General features: G+C 40.1%; 1 protein-coding gene across 2 annotated transcripts in view; it reads right to left on the minus strand.

Moving 5' to 3' along the window:
- LOC111190618 (WD repeat-containing protein 49) overlaps nt 1–16,622 on the minus strand; it is a 50,041-nt gene that overhangs the window by 19,457 nt on the left and 13,962 nt on the right. For both annotated transcript variants that reach the window (XM_049483322.1, XM_049483321.1), the window contains exons 7-11: nt 16,259–16,407; nt 14,358–14,591; nt 13,777–13,941; nt 12,036–12,151; nt 4,936–5,066 (exon numbers count right to left, since the gene is read on the minus strand). In XM_049483322.1, the coding sequence (XP_049339279.1) occupies nt 4,936–5,066; nt 12,036–12,151; nt 13,777–13,941; nt 14,358–14,591; nt 16,259–16,407 (795 nt within the window). The remainder of the gene's footprint in view (nt 1–4,935; nt 5,067–12,035; nt 12,152–13,776; nt 13,942–14,357; nt 14,592–16,258; nt 16,408–16,622) is intronic.

Consider the following 16,622-nt stretch of genomic DNA (forward strand, 5'->3'; position numbering starts at 1 on the left):
ACTTTGCATTACAGTAGTATGAAAAAGTTTGGGAACCCCTGATCATTTTCATGATTTTTCTTTATACTGTAAATCATTGGTTGTTCAGATCAGCAATTTCAGCCAAATAAATCAAATATCAGATAAACGCATAAACACACAAAAAATGCATAAATTTGGGCACCCTTGTCATTTCTTTCTTGATTTGAATACCTTTAGCACTAATTACTGGAACACAAAATGAGTCTGGTATGGTATAAGCTCATTGACACCTGACCTACATACACACAGGTGAATCCAATTACGAGAAAGGATTAAAATAGCCAATTGCAAGTTTTCATGCAAAGGAACAAGTACACTGTTCTAGAATGATCATCTCAGATCATCTCAGTTCCCAGAACTACATATATTGTGGAAAATCTGTGGTGTGATTTAAAGCAGCTGTTCATGATCAGAAACCTGAATTAAACCTGACTGAACTGGAGATGATTTGTAAAGAAGAATGATCCAAAATACCTTCAACCAGAAGCTTCAACCAGACTCTCATTGGAAGCTATAGGAAGAGTTTAGAGGCTGTTATTTCTACAAAAGGAGGATCTACTAAATATTGATGTGATTTTTCTGTTGGGGCCCAAATTTATGCACCTGCCTAATTTAGTTTAAATAATTATTGCACACTTTCTGTAAATTCTATAAACTTCATTTCACTTCTTAAATATCACTGTGTTCATCTGCTATATGATATATTTAACTGAAATTGCTGATCCAAACAACCAATGATTTATAAAAAGGAAAGTCATGAAAATGATCAGGGGTGCAGATGTGTGTGTCTGTGAGTGCCAACTAAACATGGAAAACAGAAAGAGGAGAAAATATCTGTCTGAGGAATAGAGAACCAACATTTTAGACAAATATCAACAATCTCAAAGTTAAAGGTCCATCTCCAGAGATCTTGATGTTCCTTTGGAAAATATTTGGCTTTTAAACCAGTACTTTTACACTTTCACTAGAGTAAAAAGCTTGAGTTGATTCTTCAGCTTTTACAAAAGTTACATTTTAACTATTAACATTAAATTTTAACTGTCGACATTAAAGTGTTAACGCACGCTGTTGATTTGGAATCAGTAACGTCTTACTATTTTTTTAACGCAAGTTAATTAAGGCAAGTTTGACCCCCTACTTCCGCCATAATCTGCCCCGCCCCAGCCCAACGCACTGATCTATTTTCTAACTGAATGATTGAATGGCCTGCTCTGAACTTCCAGCTCAGACCCTGTCAGAGAGCTTTATCTCTCTCTCTCTTTACCTCTCTCTCTCACACACAAACACACACACACACACACACTCCCCTCAAACTTGTATATACTATCATTTTAATTGACACCACTAATATACAGTAATTGCATTTTACATTTCTTATATTCATTCTTTTATTTACATGTAAATATCCAAATTAGCTTCTGAAGAAAAATAAATGTGATTAATCGCAGTTAATCACAGAATTTTGTTGTGATTTATCTGATTTTATTTTTTAATCGATTGACACCACTAATTTTAACCCCTAGAATGTCAATACTTGAATGTCACACCTTTGCTTGTAACCATTGCCCAATATCCACTTTAGTGACCACACCACATATCAGCTATCCAGCCCGACTTGGACATCATTCAGATCCTGACCATTTTGAGGTTGCCCCACCCATATTCCTGAGGGAGATCAGGAAAGAGAAGCGTGTCAGAAGGTTCTTGTGGCTCTTTAAATTAAATTCAATCCTGAGAGCACGTTTGCCATCAACGCTAAGCCACGGTAAAGCCTCTGAAAGCTGGAGACGGGTGAGAATTTTAAAAGAGGAATGATGAAGAGCAGAGCGGAGGGCTTCAGGTCCACAGGCAACGAGAGGCAGTGCTGGACCTCCATTATTCATCTAGCCATCGGCACTACTTATCCAAGAGCGCTAACAACATCCACTCTGACGCAGGCTGCGGCCCATTCTAATCAGCGCTCTAATGGGGAAGCCGGGGTGAGCGCTGATGGCCAGAGGCAGCGGCGGCTCTCTCCTGACTGACCGGCACACGCTCAAAGACTTGAGCTGCTCGTGACAGGACTTCAGAGGAGGCAATGGAAGCTAACACGAGTGTGTTACAGGTTAAAGCGGTAGTTTGCTGAAATAAATCTCATTTTCACACCACATATCTAAAATTGGTTGGGTAGAATTGATTCATGTTATTTTTCCTCTAGAGTGCATTTAAGAGGCTGAGAGGTTGACTGATGGACAAATACGACAACCTTCTTCACCCACTGCTAAAAGGCAGCTTAGCTCACCGACTATGGCGAGTATTTTTTTGGTCTTTGGTTCATTTGCACCCTTGATGTGGTTTGTTTCAGCAGGTGTGAAAACAGTAATCACACTCTGTGACAAGAAGTGGTCTCAGCTCAGTCCCAAATGAACTCTTTTTTTCGTGTTTCTTTGTGTTAAGAAAATGATTCCAACCTCAATCCAACTATCATATATACTCCTAATGAGTTTGAGATTAGCTGCTGTTCAGTTGCACTTTAACCTGATTTATCACCAACATCTTTACTAAAGCTATTAAATAATGCCAGCTCTGCTGCTACTCCATGCTAAACTGAAATCTGCACTAGTCTAGAGCACCGAACCTTCTTTAACACATAGGGTCCTATTTTAGCAATCTTAAGCAAGCCGTAAACCACTCAACGTGCAGCTTGATTTGTCTTTGTTATTGTAAAAAAAAAAAGGAACACTTTACGCAGCTTGAAACACACAAAAGGCTTGTACTAAATTTCCTAATTAATAATGTGTATGTTTTTTAGGAGCAACGTAAAATAAACCAATGAGTGTGTCACTTACCATTTCCTCTAAGATCCAGGTAAGCTCTTACTTTTGGCGGATTGCTATTTTAGAGGCGCAGAAACCTAAATGAGTCCAACGCTTCCAACTCATATTTTGTGTTGATGTATAATAGTAATATTTTATTTTGCATTTTGTTTATTGTTAATGTAAAAGTTTACACAGTCAATAGGCACACACTATGGGTTTGTGCACTGCTGTGTGTCCATGTGTGCATAACAAGCTGTGGTGTGCATGCATTGGGGATGCACCTGTGTTGAGAATTCACTGCTACGATAGCAATGAACGTCTGACTGTTGATGTCTGTCTAGGTTGTATTCAGTCAGTGGAGCACCTGTGTTTCCTGTTGCCAAGATACAGTAGCAATACATCAGAAATTTACAGACCACATTTATAGACCACCATGCCCATTGGCATAGATATATTCACAAGCACCATTGCTATTTAAATGATGGTAGACTAATGATAGACTGTTGGTGAGGTGTAAGATAGCAATGAGCATCGCAATGCATCTTCCACAGGGTTGCTTTACATGGTGAACAGCTCTATTTAAGCCTCCACATGATTACAATCACTACCAAATGAGTTCACCAATGGCCCTACTTAAGTAAAAATAAATAAATAAATATATTTCACACTAAATAAGCTGCTGATTCAGTTATAAAAGTGAATGGAACATTTTTGCAAATATCAGAAAGTGACCAATCAGCTTGGGACCTCACGAATTACCAAATTATCCAAGCAATACCAACAATCAATTTTATTTTATCTCCTAACCAATAGATTTTTTCAAATGGGAAAATCATGCAATGCGTCAGGATTAAGTAAAAACTGTAGACCTCTATAATCTTAAGGGCGACTCTGAACACAGTTCAGGTTTTGTTCTGAAGTGTGTGAGATAAAGACACTTGTCCCTTCCTTTTTTCTGTAAGTTGTGTGTGTGTGTGTGTGTACAGCTGTGAAAGTTGAACTGAAGTTCAGTGTTCTGCTGGATGTGGAGCTGAGTGCCTCTAAGGGAGAGAATAGACACACTTCTATAAACCCGCTCCACACACTCTTTGATAAAACGGGTACGGGACACTAATGAAGCTGTAATTATTCCCTGGTGAGTTTTACACCGAAGCCAACTTACCTAACTTCAACATCTTAGATTTGATGGTGTTATTCTTTTGCTTTTGCTTTAGTATCATCATTGTGTGTTATTTTCCTGTATTTCTGTTTAATACTGCTCTACAGTGACACATACAGTCACTGTCCACTTTATTAGCCACTTTATTACAACCCCAGATCAGTGAAAACAGTGCGAACAGAATGAAAAGTACAATTAGAAACCGTGTACATTTATATTTACTTTGATTTCTACTTGATTGCGGAAAAGTATTTCATCTACTGTCGAAGGCGTTACTGTATCTCCCACACTCAGCTCTGCCTATGATCTCCAGCCTCCGGACTATGTTACCCAGAATGCACCCCTCACTGACATCACATGACACTGCACATGGCACTCCCAGGAAGTCAATCGCACGTATCATTTTCGTTCTACTTTACAATAGAGCTTAGATCAGGCCCAAAAAAAAACTTTATTAATTCATCAATCCTAAATGTTCATGAGTATGTTTTGGGCGTAAAGTGAAATATTATGCTGAATTCAGCACCCCTTCTTGGGAGCATGCGCTAGTCGCAAGTTTGTGACATTTGGTGTGGTTTTCTAAGTAAGTTAAAGTGGATTATCTCTATTATCTTTTATCAAAAAGACATGCTCCCGAGAGGAGGTGCTTTTCATGGCGGGGGTGTTGAATTCGGCACAACACCGGCAAGCACACTGAACAGTGAGTGACGATGTAAGCATGCTCAGGCCCAGATTGTTTAAACGCAGTGTGAGTGCAGGCCAGCAGGGGAGTGGGGAGGGGGCAGAACCGTGCTCTAGTGTCTAGTGTGAGTACACCCTTAAAATCTCAATAAAATACTTTTAGGTTTGTGGTTGTAAGGTGTAATACTTTTGCAAGCCCCTGTAAGGAAAAAGAAACAAAAAAAACAAGAGAAACTGAATGAAGCAAAATAAAAAGAAAATAATTGAGCAGTATACCTGTAACTAAAGTCTGTGGGGGTCTGAAAGCTGCACACAGAACATCGTCCCGGTGCTGAACCCCACCCTTCCACTCCGCCGGCTGCACAAAGTACTGAGAGAAGGAGTTCAGCCTGAACACTGTGATCATCCTGTACAGAGATACAGAGAGAGAAAGAGAAGAGATAGAAGATGAGATGAAGGCAGATCTCCACTGAGACAGAAGCTCAAGCTCGTTTAAATTAATAGCAAATAAATTTGAATAAGCAGGGCTACAGTATGAACCACAGTACACACACAATATACTAATTATACAGCGTCTTTTCTATACAGGTGATCCGGTGGGATAGGACTGTAACTGGGGTACTGAATATACTGTATGTAGAGGTTTTATTCGGGATTAAGTTGCAAAAAGATGCAAAAATAGATACAGATATGTTGCTGGTCAAAACTTTCAGGACACCTTATGTCAAGTCCAGCCCAGCTACTGTACTAAAATACTAAAATGCTGTATCTGTACTCTTCTGTAGGACTACTGATAACAGAACAGATTGAAGCTGTCTTAATCTAAAGGTAAGTTTAACAGTAAAACAGTTCTGTTTACACTAGTTAAAAGTAAAAATCCACCCAGGGTTTTGTTCCAAATGCCTGGGCAGGTCCGTGGCATGAATTTTTACTTTCTGGACCTGGACTACACACCTCTGTGTGTAACTATACATTTAAATAGGATCTCCGGTGGATTTTGCGGTTTACAGAGAGACTATAAGACTTGGCCAGTGGCTGAACTGCTCTTAGCAGGGCATTACACATGTTATAAAGTAGCTTATAGACTGTTATTAGTGTTAGAAAAAATCTTTTTTTTTTTTTTTTTACAAAAACATCTCACGTGGCATTCATTCATTCTAGAGACCACAACTAGACATTTTGAAATGAATGAAAAAAAACGATAGAATGACACCTTTAAGGACAGATTAGAGCTCGGACACTCCCTGCCTTGTTCACTCCTTTTGCACAGTGTTTTCACAGTGAGAAATGGAGTGTGCTCCAAACATGTCACACTAACACACACTCACACACAAACACACATACATACACAAACATCTACACACACTCCAGGCTTAACTAGATCTTAGATGGAATGTGAGAAATGACAGCAATGACAAACACCCAGCCCACAGTCATCTCTCAAACTCTGACAAAATGGTTTTCTCTCATTATCTCTCTCCTCTCTCTCTCTCTTCTGTTCTGTTGTTGGGATTCCAGATGCTAAAAAGACTTCAGATTCACGTTCTGCTTCCCTCAGTCACGTCATATCTATAAAAGATGCACTGAAGACCATCTGCAAGTAAGTTCTGGCTCTAAGGTTATGTTCACATGGCCAGAAAAGTTGCCCTCTATTCTCTATTGAAGGGAACCCTACACCCATCTAAATCAATGGTAGCAACATTGTTGTTGTTGTTGGTGCAGACAAGGCGCTCAGTTGTGTTTCTGGGACTCCCTGACCCTCCGCGACGGTAGATTATCCCTTCTGTGATCCATTGTTACCAACACTGAGCAACTACCATATCCCTCCAACCGAGGTGACGGCCAATATGCCTACTATACGCCCTCTCTTAAAGTCCAACAACTGTACGTACTGCCGCCGGTTACGTTTTGAGACATGGTTAGTCACAATACCGTCCATCCAAGTTGACATATTTGTTTGAATAGCCCTACAGCACGAGCAGTCATGCTTTTAAACTCTCCCTGCGCATCTTATATGTGCATAGCGTGCTTACCATTGTCTCATTGGCATCGAAATGTTAATCTTTTGCATCTCTTACCAGACCACATTCCTGCCATGAGTTTCAGAATTGTGGCTCGATTTCTTCTGGGTGAATATATTGTTTTGTGATCTATATATTTTTGGTATAAACTGCCTGGCCAAAAAAAAAAAAGGTTGTCACCAAAAAAAAACGGTCACACACTCTAATATTTGGTTGGACTGCCTTTAGCCTTTAGATTGCAGGACACAGTTAGTAAGCAAAACTTTAAAAAATCTCAAAAAGTAAACCACTGATTTTTTTTTTTTGGCTTACATTCGGACAAAAGAATCTGAATAGCTTGACTGGTGACTTTCTGTGCAAATTTTGAGCTAAATTATTTGAAATAAGGTAAAAATTTAAATTGTCATAATCTGTCATAATCAAGATTTTTGCCTTGAAATTAGATCATTTCACATGCTAAGATTATATTTTTGTCTTGAGATGGCAGCAGTATGTGGATGAGCATTGTACTGCTGGAACAGTGCAATGAAGCATGCATTCAAAAAGGTAGGATGACTGGTTGGTTGCAGGACCCAGAGACTGTAAAAAAGATAGACGCCGTGTCGCCGTTCCCATTCATTCAATGAAAATGAAGCCAAAATCTTCCTCCATGTTGGAGAACCTGAAACCCGAGTCTGTAGAGCGCAGTAGAGACCAGAGGAGGGAGAAAGACTGTGGAGAGACAGCCTACTCATTTAAATAACCCCACCCCTGAGAGCTGCCTCCATAGAGCTCACACAGTCTATGGTCCCGCCCATACATTCATTGGTCCCACCCCGGCTAGGTGTAACCCAGCCCTTTTACAATAACCACAACTTTTTGAATAGAGCTGAATACCATTTTAAAAAACAAATTCTGTGTTAACAGTATAAGCAGAGGTTACACTAGCTGTTGCATTTAAATAATGGAGGTAGAATTACAGTATATTAGAAAAAAACGTGATTAAAAGTTGTTCTGTTTTGCCATTGAAACCTATGGGGATGGGTGGAGTTACACAGCTTTCTGCCACCGAACAGCAGGGGGCGCCCGACCTGTGGTGGCTTCACTTTTGAGAGATGATGCTCTGTCCTGCTATACAAAGTCTATGGCAGGACCTCATTGATGTAATGATGGGATGTGAGTGTCTGTAATGAAAACCAAAGGTGATCTGGTATTGAATGGAATTGCACACCACACCACCTCGAGGCTCAAAGCTGAAGATGACTTGTTGCAGTCTTGCACGAGTACCCACCAAGTTTCATTCCTGTCGGTTGATTCCTTCAGGGTGCAGCTGTTTTTTTTTTGGATGATGATGAGAGTATCTGTCCTTTATGAGAGTTTCTATGAGCCGAAAGGAAAGCTCTGACTGTTGTCTGTGCATCTGCTCGGAATAGCAGTTGAAGAGCAGCCCTATTAAGGCTGTGTGGAGAAGACGAAGATGGCACTCTGAAGAAGATGCCTCCCACTGGCATTTTAACTGGAAGAATTCAGCGCTCTTGTGGAGAATCCCTGGAGGGACGTGACTGAGAAGTACAGACTCTCGAATCTGAAGTGCTGGACTGTTTTAAGGCAGTGAAATCTATGCAAGTCATGGACTTCTAGTCATGGATTGTCACGACTACAGCTCATAAGCGCCTCGCTAACAGATCTCCCACAGGTCGCTTATTGATTTTGTAACGGTGCCATCTACAACCTGAGGCCATATGTTTGGTGCTCTCAGGTAAAGAGGGGGACAGAGCTGTCAGATGATGAGATGATTGGATTCCAGGGATGGAGTAGAGGCTAAAAGAAATGATGTAACCATTGATTTAGCAGGAGCTTCTGTGAAAGACCTAACGCAGTTTAAGAATCAGATTTAGAAGCACACTTGAGCGCTCACACTGGGGAACAAGGGGCAGAGAGCATACACCTCACAGCTGTGCAGCAATTGGGAGGTTAGGTGCCTTGCGTCTTGTTCAATAAAAATCAAGTACCACTCCACCCCCCACACCACTCCCTCTTTACTGCCAGCCCAGAGGACAGAACCTGGGGGCCACCTTCAAGCCCCAAGCTTGCTTCTTTAAAGACCATGAGACCCTAAATCTTAGAGTTTCTTTCTTTCACATCGGGATAATGTGAATCCTATGGTCTCCCCATGTTAATGTGAAAAGTATTTCTAATTAATACTTTTCCAAATGCTAAAGAATCTTTGCTGTATCATATCAGTATCACCTTCCTCAGATCTGTAATCTTGAATAAATTAGATTTACTTTTACTGTATTTTTGGATTAGATTATAAGGCGCATTAACTGACACTAGTAAGGATGCCTAAATCGAAGTGATCAGGGTGTCGCCATGTTTCCCTTCTAATGGGGAAGCTGGGGAAAGAGCCTAAGTAAACAAAACTGTAATTCTTAAAATAAACATTTTATTTTAAAGTAAAACATGCGCCAGATGTTAATCTACACAGATTTCTCTCCTTAAAACCATTTATTTCGGTGAGTAAAGCAGCTTCTGTTCATTTACAGTAAGCTTATATTCCCAATATTATGTCTAAGTGTGTGTTTTCAGTGAAGTTTCTCCAGCACTAAGGCTGGGTGCAGCGCTAGGGCACTACCAGCTAGCGGTTCTTCCAATGCAGCTTGATTTAACACGGTAAACACCCAGACACCAATCCAATATACTTGCCTCTGAACGGCGAAAGAGTTAGCGCTGCGATTAGCGGCTAATGCTAATGCTGCTGCACCCAGCCTTAGTTCTGGAGAAACTTCACTGAAAACTCACCCTTATAAAGCTGTACTTCCTTAGTGGAGTGGCTTTACTGCTCTTTAATACCTGACTAGTAGAATTCATACGTAAGGTGCACCGATTTTAAGTGCAAAAAATACGGTAATACAGAGTTAGCAGCTCAGAAAATGATGCTTGCTCTCACAGTCTACAACACAGAGACCAGACAGTCAATCATAATATTATATTACAAGACAAACATAGCTCCACCTTCTCTTCAAGTCTGAGCAACCACAACTGACGATCTGCTGATCTGTTGCTTAGCAACCATCTAAGCCTATAAGCTAAAAAGCACAGTCAGAGACTGGCACAGCTCCTTCGTCTCAAGGCTGTGTGCGTTGCCATGGTAATGTAAAACAAACATTTACCAGAGTCACTAGTGATCCCAGCTAACAATTTTTGTCAGTAGAACGTTCAATCTGACACATTTTCTGGAAGTTCTTAGAATACTGTTTTTTAATGTTTTAAAACATTCAGGTAACCTTGCTTTTTAGTTTCCATAACGTTAACATTTGTAAAGTGTTTGTCTAGCTGGGAATGTTATGTGAGAAATGTTCTAATAACATTGTGATGCAAACCATTATGATGCCACGTTTCTTCAAAGCAATGCTGGAATGTTATTTCTGTAACATTACGCATACGTATATTATGGTATATTAAGTATATTATGGCAATTTTTGAGGAATGTTTAATCATATTTCATATTATTAAGGTGCTTTATGTAACACAGAAGTGTGGTTTTAAACCAAAAATTCAATATATCAAAATATGCTCCCAGGGTCATCAAGTTCTCAAATGTAGAGATAGCTGCAGGAAGTGATAGTCATAAACAGAAAATTCAAGAAACTGAAGTCAAGGTCTTGCTCAAGATGAATATTTACATTTATGAAATTTGGAGACATCCTTTTTGTATATGTCGATTTGTTTGCTGGACTAGGAAATCCTACCACACCGACTTCTCTGGTTTCTGTCCATCCTTTCCTTAAACTTTTATTTTTAATCTTTTTATTTTCCTTTGTCACTCCAGCTGCATCCTCCTCTAGCCATGCTCGGACATCCCTTTAGAAATTTCTCCAAACACAGGGTGATTACATCACCCCAGATATTTATGAGGTCAATTATTTGCTCTCCCGCCACTAAAAACCTCCCTCACTGCTGTCGGAGTCCAACAAAGGCAAACAAAGGCAAATGAAGGCGACGTTTTTTGGCTGACGGCCTAGATGACGGGCAATTAGTCAAAATGACCCTCCTGCTGCTCTCAGTCCAATAATGTGGCCCTCTCACAGTCTGTCAACTGAGCAAACTGTATTTAAGTGAGTTATAGAGGTGTATTTAGCAATCAACAATCTCTCACCAAGAGATACACTAGCTGAAATAGTAGAGAGCCCCTGAGAGCCTGATTACAGTGCTTATATTGTAGTTTAAAGTATGCTTTAAGTGGCTTTGTGAAAATTATCTCTCACCAAGAGGTACACTACCCAAAAATAGCTTCTGTGAAACCTTTTATTAAGTGCAGCAGGGGGCAGCATTGTTACAGTCGTTTGTAGCAAAAAGTGATCTATAGTGAACCGGTCAATTGGGGCTCGAGCAGCTGGATTTAGTCGTGTGTCTTTCGTATAGTTAAAGCGCAAAATAATACCCCTTGTGCGTCTCAAAACACGCAAAAGGCATGTACTAATTCTCTTAATTAATCATGGGTATATTTTGGGCGTAATGTTAGAAATAAACCAATCAGTGTGCTAGTTATGATTCCCTTTAAGAGGCAGGTGAGCTCTGACTTTGGCTCGTTCAAATTTTAACAGCGCAGTGCTTATTTAATATTATTATTAATAATACTAATAATAATAATAATAATAATACTAATTCTTTATTCTGTTTATTGTTGATGTAAAAGCTGGATTTGCACACTACAGTGTGTTTATTTGTGTGTGTAATAAATGGAGGGGAAGGCCACTCCTGCGTGGCTAAGATAGGATTGGGTGACTGACTGACTCTTGACTGTTGCCTTGGTTTTAATCAGTCAGTGGAGCACCTATATGGTAAGGTAACCTGTATGTCAGGTATCTGCAAAAAAGTTTGGCCACGGGCCAGATATTTTCCAAGCCATTACGTGGTGGGCCACAAAATAAAATCTGTTTTGGAAAATGAAGTGTAATGGGATGGTGTGCTACAGACTAGTAGCTCTCCAGCCCAGAGGGTTGTTCAACCCAATTGCAGAACAGTTGATCTCAAAGCAGGTAAACCCAAGAAGAAAGAATAAAAAAAAAAAACACCTTCCTTCTCACACAGGATCAAACCTGTGTCGTCAGGGTCATGTCTAATACACCACCACTGCTGCCCCAGCTAGTGAACTGGGACACGTCCGGGGAAAAAATTGCCCTTATAAGGAGATAGGGAGCCCAAGAACGGGCGGAGAAATGAGAACTGGCAAAAACTGAAGTCACGCCGAGTGCAAAAGAGAGACAACATAATCGTTCATTATAGTTCAAATAACCTTACGAGCCAGATGTTTCATGCTTGAGGGTCATGGGATATTGCTTTTACTCCTTTTCTTGAATAAATGTCTCTCACCTCTCCCAGCCAAACACCAGTATAGTCCTTTTCAGCACCAGTATCTGAGAGATCTCCACCGCCAAGCCTCGGCCTGCATTCAGACTGTGGTGACAGTGTCCATTAAAGTCCCACATCTGAGACACATACACACACACACACACACACACACACGGACACACACACACACACGGACAGGAAGATAACAAGATAGCATTAGCATTACATAAACAATCAGAGCCGGGAGGCAGCAAATATAAAGCTAAATGCAGGATGATGGATCTGCACAGGGAGTGGGTGTGTGCTGCACATTTTCTATCAGGCTGTGTTTCTGTAGGTCTGTGCAGGTTTCAGTAGGTTTGTATGAAATGTTCAGGTGTGATGAATCACATATAAACCAATAGGATGTCGGAATGGTATAGTGGCGTGAAGAAGTGTTAGCCTCCTACAGATTTATTTTGTTTTTGCTTTTTTGTCATACTAATATTTTTCAGATTAATAAACAAACTTTAATATCAGACAAGGATAATATACATACATATATAAGAATAAATATAAAAAGAATAAATATAAAAAGCTCTTTTTAAATTATAATTGTATTTATAAAAAGAAAAAAACTATCCAAACCAATTAGGCCCCGTGTGAAAAAGTGTTTGTTCCTAAACCCAATAACTTGGTTGTGCCACTTCTTTACAGAATTGTTTTAATTCAGACACTTTAAAGGGTTTTTGAGAGTGAATGTCCTGTTTAAATCTTCATTTAATTTTTTTAAAGCGATTCAGAGGTGGACCCAAGTACGCCTGAGCTTGAGGTCCTTCAGGATTGTCTGGTAAACAGCAGAATTCCTGCTTCCATCTATTACAGCACGTTATCCAAACCCTGAAGCAGCAAAGCAGCCCCAGATCATCATACTACCACCACCATGTTTTATGTTCAGTATGATGTTCTGAAATTATGTGTTAGTTTTATGCCAGATGTAACAGGACACATAACTTCCAAAGAGTTCCACTTTTGTGTCCTTAGTCCAATGATCTTAACTGAGGCAAGTGAGATCCTGCAGTTCTTACTAATGGGATCTTTTGGGACCTCCTGGATGAGTTGTCCATGACCTTTTGGAGTATTTTCGGCCGACCGGTCACTCCTGGGAAGGTTCACCAGTGTTCCATGTTGTCTCCATTAGCGAATAATAGGGGGCAAACACTTTCTCACAAAGGGCTAGATTGGTTTGGATTTTTTTTTCTCTTAATAAATGAAATCATCATTTAAAAATGCTTTTTATTTTGTTTGATATTTTGTTTTGATAATCTGAAAAATGTAATGTAAAGTATGACAAAAATGCAAAAAACAAAAACAAAAGAAACCTGTAGGGGCAAATACCTTTTTACACCACTGTGTATGTTTATACTTCTTTATCCGGATAGGGGTTTATTGAACGATGAGAAGCTGGAATGAAAACAAGCTGAAAAAGGCTATTTTTAAAATGTAAGGAGTAGAAAGTTCAGATAATTGTGCGAAAATGTAAGGAGTAGAAATAAGAATACATAACCAACATTTCCTATTTGTATTCGTACTTCGTTATTTGACGCCTCTGACCTATGTCAAGGCCTGTGATGATGATTTGTGTTGATGTATAGCAGTTTAGGCTACAGAGAAATGAATAATGTGAGTATTTAAATATGAGCGACTATTCAGACAAGCCAAAGTAAATGTGATGGAAGTGTGTGGGTTACATAAGTGTCTTTGTATTGAAGTGACCTCTAACCTTGACCACGCCGTCTGTGCCGGCGGTAAACAGTCTGGTCTGCGTGGCATCCAGCGCCATGGTGGAAATCTCTGCATTACCATGACAGTGGGGGAACTGCTTGACCTTCTGACCCGTGTCCATGAGCCAGCACGTCACGGCGGAGCTGCCATCGCTGCTGATGACCTTGGGCCACACAAAGCAGGAACAGCATTACTTACAGGCAAAGTCTCAATGGTTCACCGTTATGTGAGAGAGAGAGAGAGAGTGTGTGTGTGTGTGTGTGTGTGTGTAAGACATTGACTAGAACTGCTCAGAAATTCCCTACACACTTCCCTGTCTCCCACCTTTCCCCATTTTTCAATTTGACAGATTAAAGAGGGAAAATCTGCTGCTTTTAAATCTCACGGTAAACAACAAAGCAACAGATGCAGAACCAGTTTGGAGCATCTCAGGCAGCAGATATCTCTGAACACAACAGCGCAAGGTGTCTCTCTGTCTCTCTCTCTCTCTCTTTCTCTCCTTTTTTCTCTCTCTCTCCACGCTGACCTGAGCGATAGAGGGACTGATGGTGCGGTTGTGTGGTGCCACACTGCCCCCACCTGTCTGAATAGGGAGTTGTAGAGGACGCAGGTGACGGCGCTGTCGTGGCTCAGCGTTCTCCTCCCGGACTCTTTCTTGGCCTCCAGGAGGAGCAGAGCGCTGTTAAAGGAGAGGAAGACGCGTAATCGCTCCTCGTGGAAGAAGAGGAGCGTCTTACAGTCCTGGGTCTTGGGGAAGATTCCGGCGATGCGCTGGATACACAGCTGATTGGCTACGTCCCACACTCTTAACACCTGATGGAGAGAATTATAGTTATATATACAAGTTTAAACGTATAGTATGGACACAAACTAGATCACATTTCTACAAGAAATTCTGCTGTTATTCCACATATACAGTACAGGCCAAAAGTTTGGACACACCTTCTCTTTTTCAATGCGTTTTTCTTTATTTTCACGACTATTTACATTGTAGATTCTCACTGAAGGCACCAAAACTATGAATGAACACATGTGGAGTTTTGTGTACTTAACAAAAAATGAGCCGAACCTCCACAGTCACCGGACCTGAACCCAATCCAGATGGTTTGGGGTGAGCTGGAGCACAGAGTGAAGGGAAAGGAGCAACAAGTGCTACTAAACACCTCTGAGAACTCCTTCCTTCCCTCAAGACTGTTGAAAAACTTTTCATTTCAGGTGGCCACCTCTTGAAGCTCATTGAGAGAATGATGCCAAGAGTGTGCAAAGCAGTAATCAGAGAAAAAGGGGGCTATTTTTAAGAAACTAGAATATAAAACATGTTTTTTTAGTTATTTCACCTTTTTTTGTTAAGTACATAAAACTCCACATGTGTTCATTCACAGTTTTGATGCCTTCAGTGAGAATCTACAATGTAAATAGTCATGAAAATAAAGAAATTGTATTAAAAAAGAGAAGGTGTGTGGAAATTTTGGCCAGTACTATATAATAAATAAATCAGAACATATTATTAATAATAGTGTAATAATATCATTCAAATAACAGTGTGGAAACAAAGTAACAAACATGTAGTGTTGTGATGCTACCTCTTTGCTACCTTACATTCTGTCAAAAGTCTATTTTCACTAGTAAAACAGTGTCAGAGTTTAGGAATAAATCTACTCTGATGGCCGTTGTGATCTGTAAGTGAGGTGTGTTCAGGTAAATGATAGAAATCTGGCGTGTTTCTGTTTTGGCTGTGAAAAACACAGGTGCGCCACTGACTGAAATAACAACAATCAATCTTCAGAGTCCATTCCTATAGGTGCTCCCAGAGCACGTACACCCCCGCTCCACTTTTAACTTAACAATAAACAGAATAAAGATAAAATAACATTGCTGTTTTCTTAAATTAGCTGTTTGAAGTATCCTCTGCTGAGACACACAAAAGCCCTGCGCTGTTAAGATGCGAACGCGGCAAAGTCAGAGCTCACCTGACTCTTAAAGTTAATGGCAAGTGACACACTGATTGGTTTATTTCACATTATGCCTAAAATACACCCTTCTTTTGCATGTTTTGAGCCACACAAAGTGTATTTTTTGCGCCCTCATGATACAAAAGTCACAGGACACGCCCCTAGATCTAACTGCGCAATACGCAATTGAACAGTGCGCTATATATATATGCTAAAATAGGGCCTATACGCTAAAATAGGGCCCATAATGTACTTTGGTTTTCTGCACAAATCAGCATGCAGTTACTGTATCTCTCAGGCAAATATGCTTTCCTCTCTGTCCTGTGGAAAAAGAAAAGTCTCTCAGAGGCTTTCTTACATTTGGGTAGTGTACGTCATGGTGTGAAAATCACTAAAACGTGAGAAAAGTTCAAATTATGTAGTAATATAAAGATCAAGGTGACTAAAGCTTGACCTTCTATAATAATTTTGATTTCTACCCATATTTTTCCACATTAATCATTTATAAATTGTGTTCTACTTCCTCACCTTGTCTTTTGAAAAGCTTATCAGTTGTCTTTTCCCCAGCATGAACTGCACTGCCACCACGCTGGTCACGTGACCTCGGAGGATGCCCACTGGTTGGGTGACGACGTAGGGGTTCCAGATGCACACCTGGTTATTCACACCTGCTGTGGCTACAGGTGTGAGAGAGAAACAGACCACATGACTACAAAATGGCTATAGACTGTATATACTGTACACTTTATTAAACCTCTTCACCTTGCTTGCTTACATAATTTTGATGCACAGTTTGTGTTATGATATTCAGTATATCATAGCTGTCCAATGGAAGTCATGTATGTATCTCTAAAAATGGTGATTTTAGAGTAGAATGCAAGACAGATGGAAA

Source organism: Astyanax mexicanus, chromosome 9 (assembly GCF_023375975.1).
Source record: "Astyanax mexicanus isolate ESR-SI-001 chromosome 9, AstMex3_surface, whole genome shotgun sequence".
NCBI classification, from domain to species: domain Eukaryota; kingdom Metazoa; phylum Chordata; class Actinopteri; order Characiformes; family Acestrorhamphidae; genus Astyanax; species Astyanax mexicanus.